The sequence below is a fragment of the Entelurus aequoreus genome, linkage group LG22, assembly GCF_033978785.1.
Source record: "Entelurus aequoreus isolate RoL-2023_Sb linkage group LG22, RoL_Eaeq_v1.1, whole genome shotgun sequence".
NCBI lineage: Eukaryota > Metazoa > Chordata > Actinopteri > Syngnathiformes > Syngnathidae > Entelurus > Entelurus aequoreus.
This window is the reverse complement of record NC_084752.1, coordinates 25309923-25334522: the sequence shown is the minus strand read 5'-3', so window position 1 is coordinate 25334522 and position 24600 is coordinate 25309923. Positions and strand designations below refer to the sequence as shown.

The 24600-nt window shown below is 37.9% G+C and overlaps 1 protein-coding gene across 9 annotated transcripts in view; it reads left to right on the top strand.

Moving 5' to 3' along the window:
* LOC133639184 (gamma-adducin-like) overlaps window positions 1–20640 on the top strand; it is a 225128-nt gene extending 204488 nt beyond the window's left edge. For 6 of the 9 annotated variants that reach the window (XM_062032278.1, XM_062032277.1, XM_062032279.1 and 3 more), the window contains 2 exons: window positions 7310–7402; window positions 19757–20640. In XM_062032278.1, coding sequence (XP_061888262.1) covers window positions 7310–7402; window positions 19757–20007 — 344 coding nt within the window. In that variant the 3' untranslated portion in view covers window positions 20008–20640. The remainder of the gene's footprint in view (window positions 1–7309; window positions 7403–19756) is intronic. The other 3 variants (XM_062032284.1, XM_062032283.1, XR_009823749.1) reach the window with 2 other exon arrangements.
* The last annotated feature ends 3960 nt before the right edge of the window (window positions 20641–24600 follow it).

Sequence of the window (24600 nt, the reverse complement as noted above, 5' to 3'; positions counted from 1 at the left end):
GGTCATTTATAAAAAACAATCTTGCCTTCCATACTTCCTCAAAACAAGCTGTTAAGTCACCGGTTAAGAAAACCGTCACCAGATTATCCAAATATGGTATAAATGTACCCAACGTGCCTTGCGCGCGTCCGCGTTGTGGGGCATGGACATTCATCCTCCGCTGTGGCCATTTCTAAGACTAAGTAGCGTATAGTTCAAATTTATATCTGTCAGTAAACTTGCTGTGGAAGCGCTATAACTACAACAAAATGAAGGGGAGAAGAACGCCGATGTGTACGCTCGGAAAACAGTTTCTCTGTGTTCCCTCTTACAATAACAATGTTGCTACAGCTTGGTTATTACACAGGTTACGGAACATAAATGAAGTATTGTTAATGGTTTTTGAATGCATTGTTTTAATGATTTAGAGGTAGAATTGATTGCTCCCATTAGCTGCAATGCTAGCCACTTAGAACGAGCCGATTTTTACTTGGTGGACTGCAAAAAAAAAATTTAAAAAAATTGTCTTATTGTCTCTCATATGGATTGTGAACGATGGGCAAAATTTCCCAAAAAAAGTGCAGTTCCCTTTGAAGTAGCACTCAGAGTTGCAATTTCAAAAAAAAAAAGTTTGCCAACATAGCAAGCATGTTTGATAGAAAGCACCTAAAAGTAAGGCTCTACTTTTTCAAATGCGCTAGCTCGATGCTAATTTCCTTTTTTTTTAAATTTCAATTAAGTACATACTGACAGAAGTGAGAGAGATCCTGTGGCATAAAGCATAGAGCATAATGCAAGAAACAAAGGTATTCAAGATAAAAGTACCTTATGCATTGTGAAAATGTTTATGTAAACGGACACAAAAAATCAAGTAGATATTCTAAAAGAAAAGTAAATTACAACATGGATGGATGGATGGATGGATGGATGGATGGATGGATGGATGGATGGATGGATGGATGGATGGATGGATGGCACTGTATTGATTCCTTCAGGAGAGTTCCCTCAGGAAAATTAAAATTCCAGCAGCAGTGTACAAAATTGAGATTGAATTTAAAAAGTAAAAAGTAAATAATGGGGGTATAAATGGAAACAAAATAGAAAAATATTACAATAGAATAAAAAGCAACAATGAGAATACAAATATAACAGTAAAATAAGAATATAACAAGAGAAACTAGGCAGTAATGACCATGTTATGAAAAAAGTATTGCACTGTTATTGTTTTGCATCCCCTGTCATCCTAGTACCCCCCCTCCCCCCAGAGAGGAGTTATACAGTCTAATGGCGTGTGGGACAAAGGAGTTTTTGAGTCTATTAGTCCTGCACTTGGGATGAAGCAGTCTAGCACTGAACAGGCTCCTCTGGCTACTGACAACGGTATGCAGAGGGTGACTGGCATCATCCAGGATGCTCACTAGTTTTTCCACAGTCCTCTTCTCTGCCACCGTCACCAGTGAGTCCAGTTTTATTCCGATCGTAGAACCGGCCCGCCTGATCAGTCTCTCCAGTCTGGAGCTGTCCTTCTTAGATTTACTGCCCCCCCAGCACACTACCATGTAGTACAGAACACTGGCAACCACAGACTGGTAGTACATCCACAAGAGTTTTTTACAGATGTTGAAGGAGCGCAGCCTCCTCAGGAAGTACAGCCTGCTCTGTCCTTTCCTGTACAAGTGGTCCGTGTGAACAGATAGTGATAATAAAAAAATAATAGCCTCGACATTTGTCCAATATTGTTGCTATATTAAAGACAGAAGAGAGAGAGAGAAAAAAGAAAATCTAAATTAAAGGTGTGATATTATATAACTCAATGTGAGTTTATATAAGAGATACCATATGCATGCTACCTAATAGCATTATAATTATTATCATCAAACTTGGCAATCAAAACTACGACTAAGACTCACGTTACACTCAAACAGATGGTGTGTAGTAAGTACAATACTTGCAGTACAACCTCTTTGTAGGACTTAACAGGAGGATAACTTAATGGCAAAGACTGCTTCCTGACTACGGCAACACGCTGTAGTCTATACACTACTGCCATCTAACGTCTTGAAATTGCAACTGCAGACAAAGCCTACTATATAATACTTACAAATGGTCCTTAAAAGTGTAAGTAAACAATATATCACAGCTGGACAGCAGTGTTGTAATTATCAGCTCAATGTCAAATTAAAAGATGACATTTTACTGTTAAACCATTGACATTTATCCACACATAATCACACACAATAGTGCCGAAAATGCGTCTAGCTGAGTCACGGTACTGAGAAATGTTATATGGGTTAGAGAATAACAAAATGTACAAAACCCAAAACCAATTAAGTTGGCACGTTTTGTAAATCGTAAATAAAAACGGAATACAATGATTTGTAAATCCTTTTCAACCTATATTCAATAGAATAAACTGCAAAGACAAGATATTTAACGTTCGAACTGGAAAACGTTATTTTTTGCAAATATTAGCTCATTTGGAATTTGATGCCTGCAACATGTTTCAAAAAAGCTGACACAAGAGGCAAAAAAGACTGAGAAAGTTGAGGAATGCTCATCAAACACTTATTTGGAACATCCCACAGGTGAACAGGCTAATTGGGAACAGGTGGGTGCCATGACTGGGTATAAAAGCAGCTTCCATGAAATGCTCAGTCATTCACAAAAAAGGATGGGGCGAGGGTCACCACTTTGTGAACAAATGCGTGAGCAAATTGTCCAACAGTTTAAGAACATTTCTCAACGAGGTATTGCAAGGAATTTAGGGATTTCACAATCTACGGTCTGTAATATCATCAAAAGGTTCAGAGAATCTGGAGAAATCACTGCACGTAAGCGGCTAAGCCCGTGAACTTCGATCCCTGAGGTGGTACTGCATCAAAAACTGACATCAGTGTGTAAAGGATATCACATGGGCTCAGGAACACTTCAGAAAAACACTGTCAGTAACTACAGTTGATCGCTACATCTGTAAGTGCAAGTTAAAACTCTACTATGCGAAGCCAAAGCCATTTATCAACAACACCCAGAAACGCTTCCGGCTTCGCTGAGCCCGAGGTCATCTAAGATGGACTGATGCAAAGTGTAATAGTGTTCTGTGGTCTGACGAGTCTACATTTCAAATTGTTTTTGGAAACTGTGGATGTCGTGTCCTCCGGACCAAATAGGAAAATAACCATTCGGACTGTTGTAGGCGCAAAGTTCCAAAGCCAGCATCTGTGATTGTATGGGGGTGTATTAGTGGCCAAGACATGGCCAACTTACACATGGTAAGGCATGTGTAAGGCACCATTAATGCTGAAAGATACATACAGGTTTTGGAGCAATATATGATGCAATCCAAGCAACGTTATCATGGACGCCCCTGCTTATTTCAGCAAGACAATGCCAAACCACGTGTTACAACAGCGTGGCTTTGTAGTAAAAGAGTGCGGGTACTAGACTGGCCTGCCTGTAGTCCAGACCTGTCTCCCATTGAAAATGTGTGGCGCATTATGAAGCCTAAAATACCACAACGGAGACCCCGGAATGTTGAACAACTTTAGCTGTACATCAAGCACCTGAAAAGCTTAAAAAATTGGTCTCCTCAGTTCCCAAATGTTTACTGAGTGTTGTTAAAAGGAAAGGCCATGTAACACAGTGGTAAAAATGCCGCTGTGCCAACTTTTTTGCAACATGTTGCTGCCATTGAATTCTAAGTTAATGATTATTTGCAAATATAAAATTAAAATTCTCAGTTCAAACATTAAATATCTTGTCTTTGCAGTCTATTCAATCGAATATAAGTTGAAAAGGATTTGCAAATCATTGTATTCTGTTTTTTATTTGCGAATTACACAACGTGCCAACTTCTAGTCAATCGAAAGTATGCATTATTGTTTGATCAAGGTCATCTAGTTTATTGTTATGTCAATGCAAGTGTACCTAATGCAATGGTCCACAAGTGTATAGCAACGTTTTCTTTAGCAAACACAAACACACCCTTTGCCCCCAAAAGGCCCTTTGTGTACGCATGCACACACACACACATTGGACCGCTAATGCTAATCATATTAGCTCGCAATCTTTTAGGGAGGCATGGGAAAAATCAATAGTGAACAGATAGTGAAGTTAAGGTTAAGGTTGGGGGTCTCCTTCAGTTTCATCAGTCTGCAAGGTCTGTCACCTCGCATTCAATCGTGTGTGTGCATATCAAATACATTGTTAATGTGTGTGTGTGCATATCAGATACAGTGTTAATGTGTGTGTGTGCATATCAAATACAGTGTCAATGTGTGTGTGTGCATATCAAATACAGTGTTAATGTGTGTGTGTGCATATCAAATACATTGTTAATGTGTGTGTGTGCATATCAGATACAGTGTTAATGTGTGAGTGTGCATATCAAATACAGTGTCAATGTGTGTGTGTGCATATCAGATACAGTGTTAATGTGTGTGTGTGCATATCAAATACAGTGTTAATGTGTGTGTGTGCATATCAAATACAGTGTTAATGTGTGAGTGTGCATATCAAATACAGTGTCAATGTGTGTGTGTGCATATCAAATACATTGTTAATGTGTGTGTGTGCATATCAGATACAGTGTTAATGTGTGAGTGTGCATATCAAATACAGTGTCAATGTGTGTGTGTGCATATCAAATACAGTGTTAATGTGTGTGTGTGCATATCAAATACAGTGTTAATGTGTGTGTGTGTGCATATCAAATACAGTGTTAATGTGTGTGTGTGCATATCAAATACAGTGTTAATGTGTGTGTGTGCATATCAAATACATTGTTAATGTGTGTGTGTGCATATCAGATACAGTGTTAATGTGTGAGTGTGCATATCAAATACAGTGTCAATGTGTGTGTGTGCATATCAAATACAGTGTTAATGTGTGTGTGTGCATATCAAATACAGTGTTAATGTGTGTGTGTGCATATCAAATACAGTGTTAATTTGTGTGTGTGCATATCAAATACTGTGTTAATGTGTGTGTGTGCATAGAAAATACAGTGTTAATGTGTGTGCGTGCATATCAAAATACAGTGTTAATGTGTGTGTGTGCATAAAAAATACAGTGTTAATGTGTGTGCGTGCTTATCAAAATATAGTGTTAATGTGTGTGTGTGCATATCAAGTACAGTGTTAGTGTGTGTGCGTGCATATCAAATACAGTGTTAATGTGTGTGTGTGCATATCAAATACAGTGTTAATATGTGTGTGTGTGCGTGCATATCAAAATACAGTGTTAATGTGTGTGTGTGTGCATATCAAATACAGTGTTAATGTGTGTGTGTGTGCATATCAAATACAGTGTTAATGTGTGTGTGTGTGCATATCAAATACAGTGTTAATGAGTGTGTATGCATATCAAAATACAGTGTTAATGTGTGTGTGTGCATATCAAATACAGTGTTAATGTGTCTGTGTGCATATCAAATACAGTGTTAATGTGTCTGTGTGCATATCAAATACAGTGTTAATGTGTGTGTGCATATCAAATACAGTGTTAATGTGTGTGTGTGTGCACAAGAGGTTAATATGATTAAGATGGCAGAATGAGCAGACAGCAGGTCTTCACATCCGCCTTATGACCATCGCTGGTTGCTATGACAATGTTGCCCCCTCAGCCCCCTCTGAATCCCCGGTGACCAATCTGGATGCCAGTTGGAGACCGTCTGGACTGACCTGAAACGCGTTACCCACATTTGCGCACACACCCACTAAATGGTCCTCGGTCAAATACTTGATTTCTCTTCATTTTCTCCAAGTTTTTTTTTTTTTTTACATTTAGAAACCGCAAAAGCCTCAGATTGACCCTCCTGAAATGGCTGCATGTTCAACTGCACGTAAGCACACGTACAACAAGTGAGCACTTTCAAAGCCTATTACGCAATCTGAAAGAAGTGTTGTGAGCGAGGCCTCTACCCACTCAGTGTGTAACCAGGAACGCACCGTGGATGTGTCAGCGTGATTAGAGAGCATCTTTTGTTTTATTAAAATTAGCCAAGAATGCATATCATTCATTTGAACGGTTGGTGCAATAAACATTTTATCCTACACCAAAAAATTTATTTTATGCATTTTATGCTTGTGATTTGGGGGCGAAGCTGTAATGGCCCAGCTAGTCTAGACAGAGAACATTTAAAGGGGACCTGCTATGATGATTTTAATCACAAAACCCAAAACCAGTGAAGTTGGCACGTTGTGTAATTCGAAAAAAAAAACAGAATACAAAGAGTTGCACATCCTTTTCAACTTATATTCAATTTAATAAACTGCAAAGACAAGATAATCAATGTTCCAACTGAGAAACTTTTTTTTTTTTTGCAAATAATCATTAACTTAGAATTTAATGGCAGCAACACATTGCAAAAAAGTTGACACAGGGACATTTTTACCACTGTGTTACATGGCCTTTCCTTTTAACAACTCTCAGTAAACGTTTGGAAACTAAAGAGACCAATTTTTGAAGCTTTGATGTACAGCTTAAGTCGTTCAACAGTCCGGGGTCTCAGTCTAGTACCCGCACTCTTTTACTATGAAGCCACGATGTTGTAACACGTGGCTTGGCATTGTCTTGCTGAAATAAGCAGGGGCGTCCATGATAACGTTGCTTGGATGGCAACATATGTTGCTCCAAAACCTGTATGTACCTTTCAGCATTAATGGTGCCTTCACAGATGTGTAAGTTACCCATGCCTTGGGCACTAATACACCCCCATACCATAGTAATACTTGTATCTCTGACTACGGTAGCCGTAATGGGCCGACAACCCATCAAGCGGTGCGGCTTCACAGATTTTGAGTGCCGTGTGTAGTGTTCTTTATTTTCAATGGAACATTTTTAAGTTTTGGTGTTGTTTACTGGCGTCATATTGCAGTCTACACGTATCTCTTATGTGTGACTGCCATCTAGTGGTCACACTTATCATTACACCATGTACCAAATATAATTGCTTCGAGGTCGGTAAGCACAACCAGAATTATTTCGTACATTAGGCGCACTGTCGAGTTTTGAGAAAATGAAAGGATTTTTTTTAAGTCCGAAAAATACGGTAATGCCAAAGAAAAAACGTTGCCCTCAAAAAGCCTGACAACATGTCAAGCAAGATAGGGATTCTGGGAAATTTGCAGAGTAGCATCTGTGCATGTCAGAATTCTAACATGTGTGTGTTATCACTAATGTCTTCACTCCGCCTCCCTGGCTACCCCTCTGACCCTTCATCTCAATCCCCGCACTCTCACCTTGCCACCGCTGTCTTGCCACTACCTCAATACCCCTGCTATCCCGCAATCCTCTCCTTTCCATCCGCTACCAACCCCTACCGCATCTGCAGATGGCGAGCACGAGCTAACCTCCGACGACGGCTCCACACTCTCCCAGTCTCTGTCACTCACCCAGTCACCACTAAGCACTCCGGCTAAACAAGGTATCAGTCCATCCATGACAGAGCTACGTCCGAATGCCGCTCCACCGTCTGTCTGTTGTTGGCCATCACTCAGGGGGCCAAGACAACACCAAATAAATACAATCTAATATCAGTTATGTTGGTCAGAAGCAGTACAACACATTAACATATACAAAACCCAAAACCAGTGAAGTTGGCACGTTGTGTAAATCGTAAATAAAAACCGAATACAATGATTTGCAAATCCTTTTCAACTTATATTCAATTGAATAGACTGCAAAGACAAGATATTTAATGTTCGACTCGAGAAACGTAATTTTTTTTTGCAAATAATCATTAACTTAGAATTTAATGGCAGCAACACATTAATGGTGCCTTCACAGATGTTCTGAACATAAATTAGTTATTGATTATTGATATACTGTAACAATGACAACGGTTTGCTTTATCATCTATAGGACCAAATTTAGATAACAATTGTTTTTCAAATACAATAGGAAGGGAAATTATTACCTGAAAGGTGAAATGTGAGGAATTAGGGGGGTGCACTATCCACATAACCCGCCAGAATGTTGAACAACTTAGAAATATGTTTGGTGGCAATTCTAACTTTGACCACATCAGTTGCTATGTAGAATGGCGTTATCCATCATATATGAATCCCTTCCCTACTGTAGTTTAGCATATACAGATGAACATTGATTTGGTTTTCATATCTTCAATGTACAAAATGTATCAAAGTCGTCGTTAGAATAAGTTTGAACACCCTTGCGTTAAAGTAACAGGACTGAGTGAAAACCCTGGGACATGACTTAAAGGGGAACTGCATTTGTTTTGGAATTTTGCCTATCATTCACATTTATTAAGATAGACAAGAAGACAAAGGTTGTTTTTTTTGTTTTTGCATTCTAACATGTAAAAATCGTCATGTTCTAGGTGGCTAGCAATGCAGCTAATAGGAGCAATCAATTCTACCTCTAAATCACTTTAAAAATGCATTCAAAAACTGTCAACAACACTTTATTTACGTTCTGTAATCTGTATAATAACCAAACTGTAGCGATATTGTTATTGTAAGAGCGAACACTGGGGAACTCTTTTTCTAGCGTTGTAGCACATCGGCATGCTACGGTATTAGCCATGAAAGCTAACTACGGCAAGAGATAAGTGTTTGAGTTTGTAATGCACAACACTGCGAGAGACCACCAAATTGTACTGACTGAAAACCATGAACAATCATATTACAGTATCTGTAGAGTAATAGCCCACATTTCATGTGTACACATGTACTGTAGTTGTAATAACACGCATGACGTGCTGTGTGTATCATGATCAGTATTAAAGTGACTCACTCGATGGACAGTTGTCTGTTTGGTCCAGCTGGCCGGGGACGTTTCCTGTTGATTTTGGGTAAGCACTCCATTTATGTCAAAATAGCTTGGCTCCAAATTCCAAATTTATAGCGTCAAAATCGCTTTCATACCCCTCTCTCCCAGCTTCCGTCTGCTCCAAAATCTCACTCTTGCTTCGTGCTCCCTTCTATAAGCAGCAGTATGTTTAGCTTCAAAAGTATAAGGTTGTAAATCCTCATTTGTCCAAAAATAGTCGTCTTCGTTGTCTTTTACCAAGTTTGCTATAATTAGAAAACACATGCATGTTTAATTTCGGAAGTAGGAACTAAGGCGTGCACTGCTATGGAAACAGAAATCATATATAATTAAAATGTTCAAAATAAGGTAAATATTGTACATTTTACATATTGTTATGAACATGTCTGTTACTACATTATATATAGACTTGCAGTGTGTATATACAACATTGATTGTTAAAGTTGTCTTAGAGGGCTTTGAAGGCTACAACGGTGACTCCCATGAGCCACATCTTTCAAGCGTTTTTTATCATCTTTAAAAAAAAAAAAAGACGTGTTTTTGTCTCTCATAATGATTGTGAACGATAGGTAAAATTCCAAATAAGTGCGATTTTTTAGGAATGTGAGCGTATAGTACAATGGTTCTCAAACTTTTTTTGTCATTCCCCACTTTGGACAAGGGGGAGTTTTCAAGCCCCATCTGTCCCCATCGCCCCAACAGAACGCTAATGCCAAGCTTAACATTTTCAAATTTATTGAACATCAAGAAACATCACCCCGAAGGGAATAAGCGGTAGAAAATGGATGGATGGATGGATCAAGTAACATCAAGTTGTATATATTCAAACTCAATAACATAAAATAACATCAAGTTCAATAATAAATGAAATAACTGTGCAGCTGTGGTATAACTTGCATCAAGTTCAATAATAAATAAAATAACTTGCATCAAGTTCAATAATAAATAAAACAAAAGTGTTATAACTTGCATCAAGTTCAATAATAAATCAAAAAAAGTGTTATAACTTGCATCAAGTTCAATAATAAATCAAATAACTTGCATCAAGTTAAAAAATAAATCAAATAAAAGTGCCCCTTTGCAATCTTTGCAAAAAAAAGGAGGAGCTGTCACGCCAAATTTCTTCCCCCTACAAAAACCTCCCCCCCCACCCCCATTTACTTCCGGGGCTGCGTCCAATAAAATCACAAAGTTGCCGGGGGTCCTTAACCGGCACGCGACTGTCCTCTTTCGCGCCTGTACAAAAAAAAACAATAATCGATTTCTTCAGATTCCAGCAGCTGTCAAAGACGAAGTATCCTTCCAGCGACGGGCAGTCAAAGCCGACGTGCTATCGATCGCTGTCAATGACGTAATAGGAAACATGACCACGGAAGTAAATGGGGGCGGGGGGGATTTTTGTAGGGGGAAGAAATTTGGCGTGACAGCTGCAATGAGCCTGTTTTGCACTGCACAGCTTTTCAAATCGGGGTTGCCACTGTTAAAACCTCATTGAGTTCGGGGCTGAGCTGCCTTGACGCGAGTGCTTCCCGGTGAATGACACAGTGTGTCCAATGCGCATTTGGCGCAACCCTCTTTATTAGAGCCTGCAGCCCGTTTCTTGACCCTGCCATGGTCTGAGCGCCATCAGAGCAAAAGCCCACACAGTTTTCCCATTTAAGGTCGTGTTCTTTGAGGAAACTGTCCATTATCTTGAACAGCTCATGAGCAGTGGCTCTATTTTGTATGTATTTGCAAAACAGCAAATCCTCGCACAGTGACTCGCCATTCACAAAGCTTCCGCTTCGCCCCGCCTCCATTAGTTACTGTTGCTATTGTCTGTCAAACTTTCGCTCCTACCTAGAAATTTAAAGCCTACAGGAAAAATAAGTAATTTACATTTATTTATATAGCGGATTTCACAGACAGAATCACAAAGTGATTTACAGTGTGTATAGAAAATGAAAGCATAGTAAAAAAAAAAAATCTAAGAATATAATTTAAAAAAAATAAATTTAAAGTGACATTTTTTTCCCCACCTGTCATGTCTCTATTCCCCACCAGTGGGGCGGGCCCCACACTTTGAGAAATGCTGGTATAGTACATTTGGATTGAGTAGTAACACCCAACACATTCTGAGAGATTTTCATTTTAATTTTTTTAATTTATTCATTTATTTCAGGCAATGACATAAAAGTAAAAAAAGTACAAAGTTAACAACACTTAATAATATAAATTAATATAATGCAAAAGGTAATGTGCAGTATGTAAGCATGATGGTCCAGTTTTGCCTGAAAGTGAGTGGGAAGAAGATAACTTATTTAAAGCTAACTTATTTATTTGAATAAGTTATTTACTGAAATTATTATATTTCATTGTAAAGTCTAATTTTGAGAAGCAGGGACAGGCAACACATGCAATTTTCCCAGCAAGTAGTTTAATATCATATTTATAATTGTTTTTATCACATATACAAGTGTGCAAGACACTTTGCTTTAGCACCATTTGTTGATTTGTTACTATAATTTATGCCAGTTGATCTTTAAAAGGGGTAGTCAGGCATCGCAGTGCCCCGAATACGACTCCCTTTATTGATCAACTAGTATATATTGATCAGATACCAATATGAAAGTTACATGTATGTCAATATAATATACACGTTTTATATGTGAACTATTTCTTTGTTGCTCTATTTGTCTTGGCATGATTATCACAGGAGGTGTGACGCCAACACGATTACCTCATAGAGCAGCTCTTCCGTAACTTGTAAATTAACGACGCCACAAGATCGACTTCCTGTCAGCTTACCTCCCGGCACAATAGACACACACACACACACACACACACACACACACACACACACACACACACACACACACACACACACACACACACGCATAGAGCGTGACAATTAACCCGCAGCAGTTCACTGGCTCAGGGGATCCATATTTTTTACGCCGTCGCTGTGGGGTCAGACAGTTGTGATGAAACCAGGTCAGTTGTTATATGCATCATTTTTAAGACAACCTATTTTTTTCCCTTCAGGTTGAAATGTAACCTGGGGAATTGCGGTAATGTTTCAATGTTTAAAAAAAGGGTTTTGTTGCACCAACTTCTCAAAAACTAGTTTTCCCACTGTATTCAATAGACATGTTACAATTTCAACTCAATATCTTCGGATTTTCTGAATTACATTATTGCTCATTTCCAAATCAAAATTCTACAGTAAATTAACTCTTTATTCTTTGATATTTTGATTGAGGTAATAACTTAATATTGCCAAATTTTCTTATATTAAACTAGAGATGCAAAATGTTTTTTCTTCGATACAGATAGCTTCCTACTTCTCAAGAACGATACCAATAACTTTTATTAACTTATTAATAACTATTATTTAGTAATTAGTGCAACTTTCCCTGCAACTGGCTTTGGGGCAGCTTCTGTTGCCTAGGTGTCAAAGTCAAGGCCGCGGGCTAGATCCGCGGGATGATATTTGAGTAGTATTAGGACCGGCCCGCAGGCCACAGCCGCCTGCTGCTGTTTTGCACGCACCAATACTCCATCAGCAATTTTCAAAATGGGGTCCCACTGTACATTTTTGGGGTCCCACTTTTTTGTAAGCGTTTTGAAAACAAATGATAAATTATAATTATCCTGTTATATCTCACATTCTATATTGTGTTCTGGAAAAACGGTTGTCATAAACGTTACTTAATTCATAAAAATAAAAAAAATACAAAAGAAAAAAAAACACATTTTTATGCATATGTAAATGTATTCAGTTATAAACATTCATTCACTTTCTTCTTTCCTTCATGGATCTAAACTATATTTTTTTCTATATTTTTATTGTAATATTTTCAGAATGTGTTTGTTCTAATTTTGGCCAAAGTAAGACAAAGAAAACAATCTGAAGTTGTCTTTATTTTTTAGTTTTAATGCCATGATTTTAATAGTCCGACCCGCATGTGCACAGATTTTCCTTCATGCGGCCCCTGAGCTAAAATGAGTTTGACACCCCTGCTCTATACAGGATTCGTACGGGTGCTTAAAAACCTTGAAAATGCTTGGATTTTAATGTTATGTTTTCAAGGTTTGAAAAATGCTTGAATTTTGGGTGAAACGCTTGGAAATGTTCATCATATTTCCTCGGCAGTCTGACTCAATAGGCTAATTATAAAATGGGAAAAAATAAAATAAGTTTCCTTAAAAATGAAAGCTACACGCTTGATCTGTTGGCTTTGCACGAGCCCCTACATTAGGTTGTTGTCATGCCAGAGCCGTATACAAGAGGACAGTGGTGCATCGGTCCATCATGCCGGGAGGTTGTCGTTTTAATGAACATGATGTATGCATGAATTATGATACAAACAAACAAGTAAACAATAATAATTAATGTTATTTATTGTAAGGAATGATGTATACAAGAATGATGATACAAACAAACAAGTAAACAACGTTTGCAAACACCAAAGACATTGAATAGTCAGAAACAGAAACACTGCTTCATTTTCTATGCCCCATTCAGTTAATGATAACTGCTGGTTCAATGTTAGGCTTAGGTTTGAGCAGATTTTCCGTATTTTTCTTACAGACAGTATTTGGTGACCTCAAACAACAAGGCTATGGATTGATTCACACTGGTTTTACGCCGTTTGAAGGGTACTGGAAAAACTGGAAAATTGATCTTGAAAGTCCTTAAAAGGGGCTCGAATTTGGCCATGGAAAAAGTGTACGAACCGTGTCTATAGCAATGGCTTTTAAAACACCGTCATAGCGATGCTGGCTGATAAGGTTTTATGTGTTGAAGCGTGATGTTTTTTTTTTTGCTGAACATCCAGTGCAAATACCACGCACATTGTCTTCCTTTGACATAGTGAAGAAGCGATCGCCGCCATATTTGTTTACAATGAGCTAAGCTTAGATTTACAGCACGAGTCGGAGTAAAGGAGCGCCGGATTCGGTCACCTTAACTCATCTGCAGCTAGGTTTGCAAAGGGATGGAAAGTTTCCGGTAAATTTCCGTAAAGTATTTTTATAGCTAGAATTCCCTGAAATTCAAGTATTTCTTATATTTATATATATATGTATATATATATATATATATATATATATATATATATATATATATATATATATATATATATATATATATATATATATATATATATATATATATATATATATATATATATATATATATATATGTATATATATATATATATATATATATATATATATATATATATATATATATATATATACTACCGTTCAAAAGTTTGGGGTCACATTGAAATGTCCTTATTTTTGAAGGAAAAGCACTGTACTTTTCAATGAAGATAACTTTAAACTAGTCTTAACTTTAAAGAAATACACTCTATACATTGCTAATGTGGTAAATGACTATTCTAGCTGCAAATGTCTGGTTTTTGGTGCAATATCTACATAGGTGTATAGAGGCCCATTTCCAGCAACTATCACTCCAGTTTTCTAATGGTACAGTGTGTTTGCTCATTGGCTCAGAAGGCTAATTGATGATTAGAAAACCCTTGTGCAATCATGTTCAAACATCTGAAAACAGTTTAGCTTGTTACAGAAGCTACAAAACTGACCTTCCTTTGAGCAGATTGAGTTTCTGGAGCATCACATTTGTGGGGTCAATTAAACGCTCAAAATGGCCAGAAAAAGAGAACTTTCATCTGAAACTCGACACTCTACTCTTGTTCTTAGAAATGAAGGATATTCCACAAAATTGTTTGGGTGACCCCAAACTTTTGAACGGTAGTGTATATATAAATAAAATAAATACTTGAATTTCAGTGTTCATTTATTTACACATATACACACATAACACTCCTCTCTACTCATTGTTGTATTTGAAAGTGCAATGCTTTGTAGCCAGTAGCACAGCCTTTGAAAGAGCGTAGGTATGGGCAGTGTAATATTCTGGGTTGGAGTCAAAAACCAGGCGAGGTGACAAAGTTACGTCTCTTTACTTCAGAACTGACTCCCACACTTGCCGTCAGGGTGCGCAATACAACGTAAACTTTTTGGTTGGCCAAGCGGACGTGACGAGAGGCTGTCCTCACTCAGGTCCGCACGGACCTGGAGGGGGCGTGCCTTAAGTCCGGCCTTAAGTCCGGGAGAATGGTTGTCCTGGGAGATTTTCGGGAGGGGCACTGAAATTCGGGAGTCTCCCAGAAAATTCGGGAGGGTTTGCAAGTATGTTAGCACGGGAAGTTAAGCTCGGGAAGTTTGGAAATTTTGACCATGTTTTGATTATTCAAAGTTGGACACCGTCCATCTTATTCTGTAGAATAAGATGAAAAACTTGTAAAACACTAATGCAATGCCACACACAGATATAAATAGTCAGCTAAACAATTGGTGTAGTCTTTAAAAATGTTTTTTTCGACTGATGTACTAACATCATGTGGTTTATTTTGTACATATGTCGCGTCATCTACAAAGATACAAAGAATTGCTATTGCGACATCCAGTGGACACATTTAGAACAGCTGTTTCTTTCATTAAAACATTTCAGGTTCATTTTTATACTTAGCAAACTCATACCGCGGGCCGGATAAAACATGTTCGCGGGCCTGATCCGGCCCCTCGGGCTGTGCGTTTGACACCCCTTGGTTAAAGGAGGTAATTATAGTATATTAATGACAATACTGTATATTCTTTTTGAAAGACCTATTGTTAATTCGGTGTAATGAGGCCAGTATTGCAGAGAAAATGGCGCTGGTAATCAAGTCCATGCACACCAGAGACAGCACTTTGTACCAGATGAGAAAATCCCTTTGCATGAAGTTGGGAAAAGTCACGTTGATTACAGCCACAATGACTAAATCTAAATTGTACATAAAATGTCTGTAAAATGTTGCATGATTCCAGCTATAAAGTGGGTAAGACACCAGCGCCTTGCTTTCTCTAACCTGCTTCCAGCCCACTCGAGCAGATGTGACGCCAGCAGGTTCTCATGCGGACAGAGGATGTAGTCTGCCCTCTTTTTAAAACCTCTTTGGGCCAGCGGGTCACTGGGGCCTTTACACTGCCATGTTATAAAACATGCAGAGCACAAGCTCACACCTGTGCTGTAACAGTGTTTGTGTATCCAAGCCAGTAGGGCAGGGGTCGGCAACCCGCGGCTCTAGAGCCGCATGCGGCTCTTTAGCGCCGCCCTAGTGGCTCTCTGGAGCTTTTTCATAAATGTATGAAAAATGGAAAAAGATGAGGGGAAAAAAATATATTTTTTGTTTTAATATGGTTTCTGTATGAGGACAAACATGACACAAACCTCCCTAATTGTTATAAAGCACACTGTTTGTATTAAACATGCTTCACTGATTCGAGTATTTGGCGAGCGCCGTTTTGTCCTACTAATTTTGGCGGTCCTTGAACTCACCTTAGTTTGTTTACATGTATAACTTTCTCCGACTTTCTAGGACGTGTTTTATGCCACTTCTTTTTTTGTCTCATTTTGTCCACCAAACTTTTAACGTTGTGCATGAATGCACAAAGGTGAGTTTTGTTGATGTTATTGACTTGTGTGGAGTGCTAATCAGACATATTTGGTCACTGCATGACTGCAAGCTAATCGATGCTAACATGCTATTTAGGCTAGCTATATGTACGTATTGCATCATCATGCCTCATTTGTAGGTATATTTGAGGTAATTTAGTTTACTTTAAGTCATCTTAATTCAATTTATATCTCATGACACACTATCTGTATGTAATATGGCTTTTAATTTTTTGCGGCTCCAGACAGATTTGTTTTTGTATTTTTGGTCCAATATGGCTCTTTCAACATTTTGGGTTGCCGACCCCTGCAGTAGGGTGACACGTAAACTGGGACAGCGTTGAACGCGTTGGCCTGTAAATCCTCATCAAGTCAGCTTTCATGCGCCGTGTCCTAGTTTGAACTAGAACAGGCTTCTCCATCTGTCCCAGGGAACATCGGACTTTAGTTTGATTTTCAAAATTCCACCACCAAGCCGTTAAAGACAAAGTGCCACTTTATTAGTACACAAAATTAAAGCTTCATTTAACCCTTGTCTAATGTTCATTTTGTTGTTACTCAGCCATCGTTTGTGGGTCTGATGGACCCGTTGCATTTTGTGGCTTTTGATGCCTCACAATCAAACACTTTTATGTTAAAATACTGAACAGATGTTTACCTTATCCCAATAAACATCTGTTCAGTATTTTAACATAAAAGTGTTTGATTGTGAGGCATCAAAAGCCACAAAATGCAACGGGTCCATCAGACCCACAAACGCTGGCTGAGTAACAACAATATGAACGTTGCACGGAAAATTTCTCTGCCAGTTTCTGCATCCCACAGGGATTCTTCTTTTGTGTTTCTGCACCTGCGGTTCCCACACAAGGTTGCAACATTGTTTGTCAACACTGTCTGCACATTTGACCCTCTGATGTTCTGTGTACCTACACTCTGTCCTCCTCCTGTCTAGGCCTGCTGTGTGTGTGTGTGTGTGTGTGTGTGTGTGTGTGTGTGTGTGTGTGTGTGTGTGTGTGTGTGTGTGTGTGTGTGTGTGTGTGTGTGTGTGTGTGTGTGTGTGTGTGTGTGTGTGTGTGTGTGTGTGTGTGTGTGTGTGTGTGGTACACAGAACATCAATTTCCACACTTCTATTAGCCCCGAGTCCAGTGGACCCGGACATCTTATATGTAATAGAAATGTTTAGGGGGCGGGGTGTATGGTGTGTGGTCATTAAATATGTATTCTGATATATGTTCTTCACAGAAAATGAGCCAAAGTCAGTGAGTCTCAGTTTGAAAAATTAATTAATTGTATCATTTTTCTTTTAATAAAAAAATGAAAACGGGTCCCACAGACCCGAACACCACACAAGAGTTAAACAGGCTGTTTCCCATTTTTACCGGAGAGGTCCATACTTTCCGCATATTCCCATCATTTGGAAAAGGATTCTTGAGTTGTAGTGCTAGACCCTGCAACAATGCATCTGGTGGACATTTTTGATGATGCCTTCAAAATATGTGTGAAAATATCCTGATTCATGATGAATATGTTACCAAAACACAAACTACGAAGAAGTAGTCTGCAGGTGACGTCAGCAGGCCCGCCCACATTTTGGAGCTGATAGTGGGCGTTCCAAATGGTGCTGATACTCTTTACAAAGCAAGCCTAAAATCATTACCGTGTATATCAGGGGTGTCAAACGTAAAAAAAAACCAACAACATTATGATTTGTACATTTTCAGAATGTGCTAGTTCTGTTTTTAAACAAAGAAAACAATGTGAAGTAGTCTTTATATTTAAGTTATCGTGCCGTGATTTTACCAGTCCGCCCCACTTGGGAGTAGATTTTTCTCCATGTGGCCCCCGATCTAAAATGAGTTTGACACCCCTGATGTATTCATATATTTGTGTGCAATTCGTAGTATTTAATTCCTTTTTTTTTTTTTTCCAACGTTTTACTTCTGTTACTGTATGTAAAAACCTGTACTGCAACAACGTGATTTCCCATTTGTGGGATAAATAAAGGTATATCCCAGGGTTGTCAAAAGTACGGCCCGAGGGCCGGATCAGGCCCGCGAAGGGGTTTTATCCTGGCCCGCGGGATGAGTTCGCTAAGTATAAAAATTAACCAGAAATTTTTGAATGTGTCTACTGATTCAGAATTGATTCTCATTTTTTAAAAATCGATTTATTTATTTATTTTTGTATTTTTAAAAACTTTTTTTTTTTTTTTTTTAATTAATCAATCCAACAAAACAATACACAGCAATACCATAACAATGCAATCCAATTCCAAAACCAAACCCGACCCAGCAACACTCAGAACTGCAATAAACAGAGCAATTGAGAGGAGACACAAACACGACACAGAACAAACCAAAAGTAGTGAAACAAAAATGAATATTATCAACAACAATATCAGTATTTAGTATTTACAATATTAGTTACAATTTCAACATAGCAGTGATTAAAAATCCCTCATTGACATTATCATTAGACATTTATAAAAAAAGAACAATAGGGTCTCATAAGCTTGACAACACACTGTGTCCAATATTTTCACAAAGATAAAATAAGTCATATTTTTGGTTCATTTAATAGTTAAAACAAATTTACATTATTGCAATTCAGTTGATAAAACATTGTCCTTTACAATTATAAAAGCTTTTTACTCAAATCTACTACTCTGCTAGCATGTCAGCAGACTGGGGTAGATCCTGCTGAAATCTATGTATGAATGAATAGAGAATCATTTTGAATCGGGAAAATATCGTTTTTGAATCGAGAATCGCGTTGAATCGTAAAAAAACGATTTTGAATCGAATCGTGACCCCAAGAATCGATATTGAATCGAATCGTGGGACACCCAAAGATTCACAGCCCTACTAGGGACCATTTAATGTTGCCAATCAACCTATCCCCCAGGTGCATGTCTTTAGAGGTGCGATGAAGCCGGAGTACCCGCAGGGAACCCACACAGTCACGGGGAGAACATGCAAACTCCACACAGAAAGATCCCGAGCCCGGGATTGAACTCAGGACTACTCAGTCCCCATTGTTTACAAATACTACACACGAGTAGCTAAACAAGAGGTGTGGTTGCTCACTCAGTAAAACACCGCCCTCTAGCGTTTTGGAAGAGGATTGCAAGTCACGTAGAGGACTTTAAACTAATCAAGGCGGTAATTAGACTTAGACAAACTTTATTGATCCACAAGGGAAAAAAAGTGGAACAAAGTTTCATGTATGGATTATTATTCACAGGAAGAAGAAGCTGTTGTAGCGTGCATACACACACTACGTCATTTTACTGCCTTTTGAAACTTAAAATGTCATCTTTTTCATGGATTTCAACGACAATCACACCGTTTAAAAAAAAAAAACGTCCGCCCTATCAGTAATGATTCCGCCTTCATTTCAGACGTAAGCACTTTTTGCCTAACTTGCCAGAGAAGATGGCAGAATAGGAATAACATGTCTTCCTCCTCTTCCTCTTCACAGCCAACCACTCGGGCCTGACAAACGGCAAAGACAACCACTGCCACGCGGACGACCAGCTGTCCGAGCGCGTGGGCCAGCTCCACGCCGCAGTGGACAGCGTGGCGATCACGGTGCGCCCGGGCGAGAAGATCGAGGAGGTTCTGTCCCCGGAGAGCTCGCCCTCCAAGTCGCCCAACGGCAAGAAGAAGAAGAAGTTCCGCACGCCGTCCTTCCTGAAGAAGAACAAAAAGAAAGAGAAGGCAGAGGCTTGAGTGATTAGATAAGAACGAGCGTGGCGGCCATCGTTTTTTTTTTTGTGTGTTGTCTTTTACGTTGTCTACGTTTTCCCGTCCTGTTGTTTTTCTTTTTTTAAAGGTTTTATACGCAAAACGGCAGAATACGTGATCGGATCGGTTTGTAATGAAAAGGAGGCAGGAAGTGGGCTCTTTGCAGGCTCCACCTGGTCCACAGCTCACGTAGACCCTCATCAACTAGATGGCCCTGGCGTTATTTCACGGTCGCCACAAAACTGCACTGTCGGCGCTTTTCCCTCGCCTCGCGGCCCCCATCACTGAGAGGAGACAGGAAGTCCCCCCCCCCTGGACGTGTTGCAGGTGTAACATAACTGGAGCAAAAAGGAGCACAGTAATGTTGACACTCTCAATATTTATGTAGCATTTTTCTCTCATTTTTTGGACAAACCTAAAATTGAGTCATCTCATGAATTGTCCTTTTTTTTTTTTTTTTTTTTTTTTTTTTTTTTTTTTTTAGTCAACATCCTTTTCTACTCATTCTCCAGACGCCGACTTTCTCTCTTTTGGCGGCACGTTGGCTCGCACGATACTGTCAAGTCGAGAATACAAAGTGACGACATCTCCCCGCGATAGGATAATAACTGGAAACGTGTAAGTCTATTTTTTTTTTTTTTTTTTTTTGAACGTGCCGCACTTTTCCTGGTGACATTTGTGAAGGGACGGCAAGTAGCAACGCCTGCGAGGTGTGGAAAGTGGAGAAGGAGACCGGAGTCTTTCATTTGAGTGTCCCAGGTGTGTGTAAACAGGAAGTAGTGCTGATGTCTGATGGCGGGACACTCGCCAAGGGATGTTAGGGCCACACTGACAAGTCACTTTTTCTTCACTCGCGAGAATAAACCGTGATCATTTTGTCAAGTAAAAGCCGAAAACCTCAAAGAAAAGATTGAAATATTTTGTCAGAATTTCTGCTCAATGAGGAAAACAAAACCTTTTTGTTTTCAGCGTGTTCCCGGAAGAACTGATGAGTTCTTACCCAGCAGGCACAAGACGTTGATACAACGTTGATGATGTCCTTTCAAGCCGACTTTAAATCAACGTTGCAGAATAGTTGTATTTGTAAATTGCGACAACGCTGATGTCTAACGTTGGATCCACGTTGTTGGTTGGGAAATGACCAAATTTCAACGGTCAGAATTCAACATTGATTAAACGTCGTCAAAAAGAATGTTGTTTCAACGTTATATCGTATTTTTCTGAGTATAAGTCGCTCCGGAGTATAAGTCGCACCGGCCGAAAATGCATAATAAAGAAGGAAAAAAACATATATTAGTCGCATTTTTTGGGGAAATGTATTTGATAAAACCCAACACCAAGAATAGACATTTGAAATGCAATTTAAAATAAATAAAGAATAGTGAACAACAGGCTGAATAAGTGTACGTTATATGAGGCATAAATAACCAACTGAGAACGTAACATATTATGGTAAGAGTCATTCAAATAACTATAACATATAGAACATGCTATACGTTTACCAAACAATCTGTCACTCCTAATCGCTAAATCCCATGAAATCTTATACGTCTAGTCTCTTACGTGAATGAGCTAAATAATATTATTTGATATTTTACAGTAATGTGTTAATAATTTCACACATAAGTCGCTCCTGAGTATAAGTCGCACCCCCGGCCAAACTATGAAAAAAAACTGCGACTTATAGTCCGAAAAATACGGTATTTGAGTTGCTAATTCAACAAGTTCTCAGCGTTGTTTTATTGTCTCGTGCCTGCCGGGTGTCTCAACACTCTAAATTTACAATATTCACTTTTACATCTCAGGTGTTTTTTTCCCTCATAATGTAACAAGTTTATTTCCGTACAAGTTCTTAAATGACAATTTATTATGTGAGAAGGTTTTATTTGACTAATTTCAACAATCTTGCGAAAATTGACAAGGTTTTTTTTTTCCTGCAATGTGACTTTTTATTATCATATTAATATATTTTTCTTAAAAAATAGTTAAATACATGACCTAATTCTTAATTACTTACAATTCTCACCTAATTCTTCTAATTAAAATATTTTGGTTTATTTACTTTTTTTTTTTTTCCTTGACTAAAAATGAGAGCAATTGCAACTTTTTTTTGTATATTGTGCTTTTTCTTCGGATTATTATGAAGACCTAATTCTCATAATGTGACAAAAAGTACAAGAGTGTTCTTAGGAAATGGACCTTTCTTGTACAGTTAAAATGTTTTTTATTGACATATTTTGACTGAAAAATGATAACATTTCACAACATTTTTTACCTTTATTATACTATTTAGACTTTATTCTCATAAATAGTTGATTTTAAATTTGCAACTTTTTTACTCTTCTTATTCGTTTTTCCCATAAGAGTTCACAGTTCTTGTTCATACAATTTTGACAAAAAACGAGCAATATTTTGTTTGACCTTATGCTGGCAAAATGAAGGCTTTCACCCTGCAATATTATTATTGTAATTCTGACAATTGCAACATTATCTTGCAAAATTGTATAATTCTTGTAATATATATATATATATATATATATATATATATATATATATATATATATATATATATATATATATATATATATATATATATATATATATATATATATATATATATATATATATATTTTTTTTTTTTTAATTCTGACTTTTTATACATTTTTAACTCCTTCCAATATTTCAAGATAGTTCTTTGAGTTGTGGTTTCTTCTCCCAGTGTGGCCCTAATAATTCTCTGTGGTGGGGAGCGATGAAGTGGTGACATTTGTAAAGAGTGTGTTTATAAATAGAAATCTATATAAATGTGTGTGTGAGTGAGAGAGTGAGTGTGTGTGTAAAGCCAAATAATTGTCTCTTCCTCTTGTTGACCCCTCACGACTGCACGGACAGCCTCAGGCTGTGTAACGACGCAACAAGAGTTTACAGGTGTGATGTTGAATTTGATCATGTGGCTCCTTAAAGCCTGCCTCGTGCGACCTTTTTTCAGAATAAATGTCAGATGAGAAGGGCAAAGAAGACACCAGCATGGTTCCATCCCTCTTTCATACCATCTCCTCCTCCTGCTGAATGGAACTTTATTTTGTCATGCTCCTTTTTTTTTTTATATCTACTCTCCATTAGTTTGCAGGGAGCACAATATTATATTGATGTATTTTTGTTTATCACACATTTTACCAGCACAAATTGCTCCCAGATGAGCTGAACGTTGCTACTTCCTGTTTTGTCTCATTGCACTTGGCGTTACATATAAAGCCTCCCTCCACACACAAAAACAACATGTTTATTTGCTGCGGCGTGACACGATGAGCCGAGCGACCTTGTGACCTGTGAACCCTCCCCTTCTATAGATGCTAATCCACTTGTAGTGCTAATCCGTGTACATTCACAAATAAACTGTATTTTACCAAAATAAAAGCCCATTTTCATCTTTTGACATTTATTGTGTGCGTGTTGAGCATAATTCATACATGATCATGTTATTTTGCACCATTGCCATCACATGCATACATTTGCAGGGGTTATATCAGGGGTGTCCAAACTTTTTCCACTGAGGGCCGCACACTGAAAAATCAAAGCAAGCGGGGGCCATTTAGATATTTTTTATTTTAAAAAACAATACAATATATGTATAAAAAAGATACATTTAGGCCTCCACTCAGACTTGATCCTGGGGACCCCAAAAGGTTTTGGTCAAAAAAAATATTACAAATGTGTCATTATTTAGTATTATTATTATTATTATTATTATTCAAGGTTTAAATCTCTAGATCAACATTAGGTCTATCTGTCAATATAACGCTTTTAAATATTTAAGTTGTATGCCATTTTTGTCAAGGAAAACCGTGTTTTTTTATGAAAAAAAACACAAAATATGCAATATTTTCCCCCAATAAAATTTTAAAGTGGACTATTTGAGATTATATAATAATTGGAGTCTTAAAAAGGTCAATAACTCATAACAACATTGATTTTAATTCATAATTTTTTTGAGCAATGACACTTAAAAAAAAAAAAAAAGTCCCACTAAAGTTATTGGGGATCCAAAAGGGTACTGCTCAGTAAAGTTTAAAAAAATAAATCCAACATTTTTTTTAACTTTTACCACAATAGTCTCGAGATCAATTTCAGATCTATCCGTCAATTATAAGTTTTATTGTTGTGTATGTTTTTTGTTTGTTCGTTTTAGGCCCTTCTTTAAAAAACTTTGTTCTTTAAATGGCAACCAAAAAATATGCAACATTTTCCCCCCCAAATATCTCAAAGTGGAATATTTAATGTGAAGTAAATGGAGCCTTGAATAGGTCAATAATTCATAATGACATTGATTTTGATTCATTATTATTTTTTAAAGAAAGAAACAGCCTGCATGGCAGCTTTGTGTTATTAGAGTAAAAAATGCAACATTTTCTCGTTACATTTCACCTGGTTGCTCTTTTATACCACTTTTTATGGTTTTTTTTGTTTTTTTTCATCGTATTTTTAGAATGTGCCGTTGAAAAATTACCTGCGGGCCGCACTTTGGACACCCCTGGGTTATATTATACTTGGGGCTGTCAAATTATTATTTTTTATAGT